Genomic DNA, 8994 nt, shown 5'->3' with positions numbered 1-8994 from the left:
TTTAAAGATTTTATTTATTTATTTGACAGAGATAGAGACAGCCAGCGAGAGAGGGAACACAAGCAGGGGGAGTGGGAGAGGAAGAAGCAGGCTCACAGCGGAGGAGCCTGATGTGGGGCTCAATCCCAGAACACCGGGATCACGCCCTGAGCCGAAGGCAGATGCTTAACCGCTGTGCCACCCAGGCGCCCCTGAAAAATAATTCTCTGCTAGACTGCAAAGTCTGTGAGAGGACAGATTATGCTGGATTCACCACTGTACATGCATCGACTAGAACAGAACCAAGCCCATGGATGGCTTAGACATTTCTTCAGCGAGCCAATGCATGCCACACAACTCTCCCTTCCTTTTTCATAAGCAAACAATGTAGATGGCTCTGATGATATGCATTCCAATCTATATCCTGCTTTTTTTCACTCATAACTTTGCAAACATTTTCCTACATTGCACTTGTCATCAAGTTTTGGCAGCTGCATAAGATCTATCAAAACTACAGTAATGTCTCTTATTGTTCACTACTTACATGGTTTCTGATTTTTCACCATAAAATGATGCCAAGATCACTAGGTTCTCACATGATTTTTTTCATATTTTGAATTATTTAGGGTAGATACCTTGATGAGGCCCTGAGAAGTGGGCACTCTGCCAATCCTAATAACATTTATTCTCTCAGTAGGTGGCGGTAGGTCCTGACTCAAAGAATAGAAGACATGGGTTGGGGATTCAGCCTGCTTTCTTGGCCCTCCTTAGAAACTGATGCTGCCGAGTTTGATCCAAAAGCGGCTGCCCAACCTATAGCTATTTGAGGCTCACTACAAGCTTTTGACACAATGGAGATCCTCACCTGACATCTCCCAAGCCCAGGAAAATGAAAATGATGTGGCAGAATCCTGCTGTGGAGTGCTACCAACCAGAAGGAAAGATAAAAATTCTTCATATAAGAAAAAAAATCTTCATATATATATTTTTTAAGATTTTATTTTCGGGGCACCTGGTAGTCCGTAGAGTGTTCAACTCTTGATCTCGGGGTTGTGAGTTCAAGCCCCATGTTGGGTGTAGAGTTCACTTGAAAAAATTAAAGATTTTATTTTTAAGTGATCTCTATATAGCCCCAAGATCAAGAGTTGCACACTCCACTGACTGAGTTAGCTAGCCGCCCTCGAAATTCTTCATGTATCTAAGATGAGAGAAAAGAGCTGGGAAAGAAGACCTCAAGCAGAGCCTGTGAGACAGCAATGATGATTATAAAAGTGAACCTATGAAGAGACAGAAGCTCTTTCCTTTTGAAAAGAATAAACTAAGTACTAGAGAAGTAAAAGACATTCTAAACAAATTATAGGATAGTGACACTGAGGTGACATAAAGAGGACAAAAATCAATTTGCCGGGGAATCCACAATTATTTCAAAATAAAGAGTTGAAAATATCTTTTACCTGAAGCCAACATAGTTTTCCATGACGACACACATGAGCACCTTCTGCTGCCACACTCAGGACAGTCTGCTTCTTGATGTGGAACATCTAGTGAGAAAAAGGGAAAACATCTCCAGATAATAAATGCTGTGATTATGACACCATGAAAGGCACAAGTAAAATGGCTAGCAATTAACAAAGTGGATGTTTTAAACTCACACAATTTGACTAATCCAAAACACAAGTCAGCTTCTCTTTTTCACACACACACGTACAGCACACCGAATATTTCTAATTTCTTTTTCGTTTTTGCAAAATTGTAACACAACTGGAAAATAAATCATTCATATCATCATAAATGCTAATAGGAGTTGAAAACTCAGATACCTTGTGTTACCACTGATGCTACAGCAAAAGATTTCTGTCTTTATGACCAGATTTCTATCTTTATGACCATAGGATGCAAAAAATAGATTACTGGTTGCCAAGGGCTGGGAGACTGGGGAGGCATGGAGGTGACAGCTATGAAGTACAGAGTTTCTTTTGTTGGTATCAAAAATACTCTAGGGGCACTGGTGGGCTCTGTCAGTACGGCGTGTGACTGCCGATCTCAGGGCTGAGTTCAAGCTCCACGTTGGATGAAAAGATTACTTTAAAAAAAAAATCTTAAAAAAAACAAAGAAAATGTTCTAAAATTCATTGTGATGGATGTACAACTCTGTGAATATGCTAAAATTCAGCAAGGTATACATGTTAAATTGCTGGATTTAATGGTATGTGAACTATGTTTCACTTAAGTGGTTAGAGAAAAAAGAATCTGTGGAAAGCTAACTCTCCCTTAAAGAAATGCACCCATGCGTCTACAGGAGGCTTAATGACTCCCCTGAAGTCCATCTGTGAACGTATGCTAGGCTGAATAGTTACTGTCATGTTTGGAAACTCATAAATGATTATAGAGAAACTGCCTAAACAGAGCATGTAGAATGGACTTTAAAAAATGTTAAGTAGGGGCGCCTGGGTGGCTTAGTCGTTAAGCATCTGCCTTTGGCTCAGGTCATGATCCCAGGGTCCTGGGATCGAGTCCCACATCGGGCTCCTTGCTCAGCGGGGAGCCTGCTTCTCCCTCTCCCACTCTCCCTGCTTGTGTTTCCTCTCTCACTGTCTCTCTGTCAAATAAATAAAATCTTTAAAAATAAATAAAAAATTAAAATATAAGTAAAAAAATTCCTGACTCTCCTCTAAAACTGCCAATGGCTTTCCAATCTATTCAAGCCAAACTCAAACTCCTTACAATGTCCAAAAAACCCTACCTGATCTGCCTTCTGACCCCTTCCATTTCCTGTCACTCTTCTTCACTGTGGTCCTGCCTCCCTGCTTTTCCTTCATACAAGTTAAGTGTGCTTCAGCCTCAGAGCCTTTGCACTTGCTAATCACACTTTTTAAAAGTTCTTCAGTTGAATATCTACACGGCTAGCTCCCTTACTTCTTTCAGATGTCTGTTCCAACATCTCCTCTTCACAGAGGTTTTCTCTGTCCACCCAACACAAAATAGGAACTCCTTGTTACTCTACTCTTCAAACCACACTTTATTTTTCTTCATAGCACTTATTACCAGCTGATAGACAATTGTTTGTTTATTTTCTTGCATTAAAATGTAAACTCCTTGGGGTGTCTGGCTGGCTTAGTAGGAAGAGCATGCAACTCTTGATCTTGAGATTGTGAGTTTATACCCCACACTGGGTGTAGAGATTAAATAAATAAATCTTGAAAAAAAAAAGTAAAATGTAAACTCCTTGATGGTTTGAACTTTCTCTTTATTATTTATTTTACCCTAGACCTCAGAACAATGCCTGATATTTAGCAGGCACTCAGATATTTTATTGGGAATTTATTAGGGAAAACATCAATGATTTATAAGAAGAGAGAAATTTATGAGATACAAACACGATACCCATATGCACACAATACTTGGAATGATCAAGGGCAATACTTACTGCGGCACCAAACTTCTGCTGGAACTGATCTACGACTGTGTATGTCACCTCTTCTTCCTCTGCAGGAGAATGATGGTAATAGATATATTTTTTTCCCCTGGGAAAAGAATAGCCCTCCCACTCATTTTAGCCATCCTCATAAATTCCTCCTCTATTGCAACTCAAAGGTCTAATGCTATTTCATTAACACCTGCGTCAGCTCAACACACAGTGAACACTCTAGCATCCTGTTTCTCAAATGAGAATAAATAAAAGCCCCATCAATGATAATCTTATGAATTAGACTATTTAATCATTTCCTGTGAAAAATCTAGTAATGCTTCCCTCCTCATAGATTTAGATCTTAAGTATTTCAAGACACGCACTTTTTAAAAAGATGTTCATCATAAAAAATAATGGTTTAAAATAAATCAATCCTGGGGCGCCTGGGTGGCACAGCGGTTAAGCGTCTGCCTTCGGCTCAGGGCGTGATCCTGGCGTTATGGGATCGAGCCCCACATCAGGCTCCTCTGCTCTGAGCCTGCTTCTTCCTCTCCCACTCCCCCTGCTTGTGTTCCCTCTCTCGCTGGCTGTCTCTATCTCTGTCAAATAAATAAAATCTTAAAAAAATAAAATAAAATAAAATAAATCAATCCTGGGGCGCCTGGGTGGCACAGCAGTTGGGCGTCTGCCTTTGGCTCAGGGCGTGATCCCAGCGTTATGGGATCGAGCCCCACATCAGGCTCCTCCGCTGTGAGCCTGCTTCTTCCTCTCCCACTCCCCCTGCTTGTGTTCCCTCTCTCGCTGGCTGTCTCTGTCTCTGTCGAATAAATAAATAAAATCTTTAAAAAAACATAAAAAATAAAAAATAAATCAATCCTGAAGATGGGCCATAGTCCACACTATTGGAATTCTCTGGGTCGTTAATTATGGTTTTATTTTATTTTATTTTTTTTTTTTAAAGATTTTATTTATTTATTCGACAGAGATAGAGACAGCCAGTGAGAGAGGGAACACAAGCAGGGGGAGTGGGAGAGGAAGAAGCAGGCTCATAGCGGAGGAGCCTGATGTGGGGCTCGATCCCATAACGCCGGGATCACGCCCTGAGCCGAAGGCAGACGCTTAACCGCTGTGCCACCCAGGCGCCCCTAATTATGGTTTTAAATCATGTAATTTAAAAGGTTAGAGGTATAGCATAACATATAGTTTCTTTTCATCTCCAACCTCTAAAACTTAGGAGCAGCACAGGACACAGTCCACGTACCTCTTTTTCTCAATCGGTACTCAGTTTTCTAATGATCTCATCTAGTCTCAAGACTATAAATATCATCTATCAGCTAACTCTTACATTTGTAACTCCATCTCAGACCTTTCTCTTCCTCTCTAGGGTGACATTCAAACTTAGGTGGACCTAAACTCTTAATCGTCTTCCCAAAACCTGTTCTGCCCAGAAGTATTCCCAGGTCAGTTGAATAGCACTCCATACTTCAGGCTATACTCAGACCCAAACCACTGAAGTCACCCTTAATTCTCTTTCTCTCACATCCACATCTAATACACCAGTCCACTGTGCTGGCTATACCTCAACATACATTCAGGAGTCCATCACTTTTTACCCACCATACTGCTACCACTACGGTCCAAGCCACCATATCAATTTGCCTTAAAATTATTTCAATAGCCTAATATGTATTCATGCTTTTACCTTTCTCCTTCTCTCAGTATCCATACAGTATCTAGAGTAACTTTGTTAAAACAGAAGTCAGATCATGTTACTCTTCTGCTCAAAACTATCCAACAGGAAGAAGTATTTTTAAAAATACCATTGATAAAAGTATAAAATATGAAATACTTAGGGATAAACACAGCAAAAGATGTCTAAGAACTACAAAACACTGCTGAGAAATTAAAGATCTCATGGAGTGATATACTGGGTTAACAGATTGGAATAGTCAAAATCGTTAAGATGCCAGCCAATATTCCCCAAACTGATCTATCGATTCATTGCAATCCCAGTAAAAATTCCAGTGGATTTTTTTTGTAGAAATTGGCAACCTGATTCTAAAATTCATAGGGAAATGCAAAGAACACAGAATAACCAAAACAACTCTGAAAAAGAACAAAGTCGGAGAACTAACACTACCAGATTTTAAGATCTATCATCAATCAACAGTAAACCAAAACAGTCTTAAAAAAAAAACAAAAGAAACAGTAAACATTCTAGTATTGGTGTAAAGACAAAAAAAATTGATCAATGTAACAGAATATAGTGTCCAGAAATAAGCCTACACATATATGGACAACTAATTTTTGACAAAGGTACAAAGGTAATTGAATAGAGAAAATACAGTCTTTTCAACAAAGGATGCTGGAACAACTGGCTATCCATATGCAAAAAAAAAAAAAAAAGAAAGGAAGGAAGGAAGAAAGAAAGGGAAAGAAAGAAAGAAGAAAGAAAGAAAGAAAGAAAGAAAGAAAGAAAGAAAGAAAGAAAGAAAGAAACTTGTTGATCCATACTTCACAGCACGTACAAAAATTAACTAAGAATGGATCATAGACCTGAATGTTGGCTGAAACCACGAAGTCTGTAGAAGAAAACATAGGAAAAAGATCTTTGTGCCCAAGCAGGAAAAAAATTTTTAGATATGATTTCCAAAGCACAATCCATTAAAAAAAAAGGATAAATTGTACTTTATCAAAATTTAAAATGTCTGCTTTTTGGGGCACCTGGGTGGCTCAGTCGGGTAAACGGGTAAACGTCTGCCTTGGCTTAGGTCATGATCCTTAGAGGGCTTGGGCCTGAGCCCAGTGGGGAGCCTGCTTGTCCCTCTCCCTCTGCCCCTCCCCACCACTTGTGCTCCCTCTGCTTTCTCTCTCTCTCTCAAATAGATAAAATACAATTAAATTTAATTAAAAAAAATGTCTGCTCTTTGAGAGATACTTTAAGAGACTAGAAAGACAAACCACAGACTTGCAGAAATATTTGTAAAGCATGTATTTGAGAAAAGATTTATATCCAGGATATATAAAGAACTTTCAACGCTAAAAAATAACAACCCAATAAGAAGATACACATAAGATATGAACAGACAATTCACCAAAGATATTCAGTTAGCAAATAAAGACATGAAAAGATCCTTAACATACTTAGTCATTAGAGAAATGATAAAACCAAAAATCTCCCAATGGTTCCCCTTCTCACTTCAGAGTAGAAGCTCAAGTCCCTACGATGATCTAGGATGACCTCCATGATATACCTACCCCACTTCATCTCCAGCTACCTCTCTCCTTGCTCTAACTACACTGATCACACTGATCTGGCTGCTCCTTCGAGATCCTGGCATGTTCCTATCTCAGGGCCTTTAGATTCATCCTTTTTTCTGCCTAAAAAACATTTCCTCCAGATAGCCACACAGCTTGTTCTCTCATCTCCTTCAGGCTTTTGCTCAAATGTCACCATTTTTTGTGAGGCCTGTCCTAAACACCCTAAAATTGTTAAACCACCCTCTTCACATACTTCTCTTCCTTCTATTTTTTTCTCCTTAGCATTTGGCACTAGCATATTTTATATTATACTCCTTTATCTTAGTGTCCGTTTCCTGTATCAGAGCTCAATGAGGGCAGAGACACCACGTTTTGGCATCTCCAATGTCTGGCATATAGTGTGCCCTCAATTATTAAATAAATAAATGAGGGGGCGCCTGGGTGGCACAGCGGTTAGGCGTCTGCCTTCAGCTCGGGGCGTGATCCCGGCGTTATGGGATCGAGCCCCACGTCAGGCTCTTCTGCTGGGAGCCTGCTTCTTCCTCTCCCACTCCCCCTGCTTGTGCTCCCTCTCTCGCTGGCTGTGTCTATCTCTGTCAAATAAATAAATAAAATCTTTAAAAAAATAAATAAATAAATAAATAAATGAATCACAATATTTTATCTTAATTCAGAGTGTAGAAGCAATGGCCTAGCTAAGCATTAAATATAGAACCTTAACTCAGGGGCACCTGGGTGGCTTAGTCGGTTAAGCATCTGCCTTCAGCTCAGGTCATGACCCCGGGATCCTGGGATTGAGTGGCTCCCTGCTCATTGGGGCACCTGCTTCTCCCTCTCCCACTCCCCCTGCTTGTGTGCTCTCTCTATCAAATAAATAAATAAAATCTTTAAAAAAAAAAAAGAAGCTTAACTCAGAGTTATGCCAACTCTAAAGAGTTTTGAACCACAATAAAGAGAGCCTAGACAATTCAGAGCCCCAGTACTCACCTGATGGGCTGTACTTGAGGTCACTCAGCAGAGAGGTGGTTGGTGGTTCAGAGGCAGGAGAAAGAGGCTCACATATGTTTAGCTCTTCACCTTTATCCATTCTGGTTCTTTCTGTATTTAGACTATGCTTACAAAAAACAACACTCAGATGAACTTGTTCTTTGTTGCTGATGTTTACACAGATTTTGCCATGCATCAATGGTAAAGAATCTAGACCTCCATTTCATAGAGGACCCACACTCATCCAGTGCTTTTACACTGATTTGAAGATATCATCTAAAGATGGAAGAAAATACCCATCTATTTCTTCTCATTTCTATTACCCCAGACCATTTGAGAAATTACATAGCTAATGAATTAGAGGTAAGGCTTTCTACCCTAATGTGTACATTTGAGTAAAATCATAATTAAGAAAATTATTCCACCATACCTGACAGAAGATGCCTTTTCTCTCATCGCATCCTGTTCCACTTCATCCAGTAGTTCCACTGTAAAATAACCAAATGGCTTCCAACAGAGTTTTCAATCTGAACACAATTAACCACTCCCCTGTCTCCCTCTACCACAGTCTGACTAGGTACCATACACAGTAATTGGAAATGAAATGTTAGTCCATAGAGTCTTTCACTGGAGAGCAATAAATAGAGCAGAAGAGCCTATTCAAAGTACTGAAGATACTTGATATTACGTTCCTACCTAGCTTCACTGGTCATTCAGCAGGATTAGAAAGCTCCCTACATGTTCCAGGGCACCTCTGTAGTCATGCAGATTGGTTCTAGAGAGAGGTTTTCTTTCCTATTCATTCCCACCATAATGCATCTTCCCTCACACTGTGTACTCTTTGGGGGTTTTCTCTCAGATCCTTCCCAGATCGGTTCCTTTCACTCTCACAAGCTGGTGCATTAACAGCTCAGTGATGCGAGTTTTGCACAGTGGCAGTACCGTAGCCACTGAGGTTTATCCGAGGTGCCATTCTTGTGAATTGAAACAGTTCAGTGACATGAAAGGCAATAAAAACTAGACTAGAAATCACAAATGAAATATGAAACATTCCACAGATTCTGAAAAATTTTATTTTTAACCTAACAGTGCATGGAATGTGGGGCAATATTGCATATCATTGATTCTAAGGTGCACATTTTAAAGAGCTCTGAAATCAGATACGATTTACAATAAGTGCACATGACAGCTTAATTGGCAGCTTTTTCTTTCTTGGGATGTGAAAAGTAATAGTGTATTTATAATCAACGGCATTTTAGAGTCAATTAAGTATACTTAGGGATTACTCAGAGAAGATCCACTCAGGGGTCACTATGTTTCAAAATGTCCCTTTCCCCTGTACCAGCACCATTGAGATG

At 39.8% G+C, this 8994-nt stretch overlaps 1 protein-coding gene across 6 annotated transcripts in view; it reads right to left on the bottom strand.

Annotated features, from left to right (window-relative positions):
- EXD1 (exonuclease 3'-5' domain containing 1) overlaps positions 1 to 8994 on the bottom strand; it is a 33844-nt gene that overhangs the window by 15738 nt on the left and 9112 nt on the right. For all 6 annotated transcript variants that reach the window (XM_019802500.2, XM_034661136.1, XM_019802487.2 and 3 more), the window contains exons 4-7: positions 8067 to 8124; positions 7637 to 7758; positions 3407 to 3465; positions 1434 to 1520 (exon numbers count right to left, since the gene is read on the bottom strand). In XM_019802500.2, coding sequence (XP_019658059.1) covers positions 1434 to 1520; positions 3407 to 3465; positions 7637 to 7758; positions 8067 to 8124 — 326 coding nt within the window. The remainder of the gene's footprint in view (positions 1 to 1433; positions 1521 to 3406; positions 3466 to 7636; positions 7759 to 8066; positions 8125 to 8994) is intronic.

Source organism: Ailuropoda melanoleuca, chromosome 5 (genome assembly GCF_002007445.2).
Source record: "Ailuropoda melanoleuca isolate Jingjing chromosome 5, ASM200744v2, whole genome shotgun sequence".
NCBI lineage: Eukaryota > Metazoa > Chordata > Mammalia > Carnivora > Ursidae > Ailuropoda > Ailuropoda melanoleuca.
This window is presented reverse-complemented; position numbering and strand designations above follow the sequence as displayed.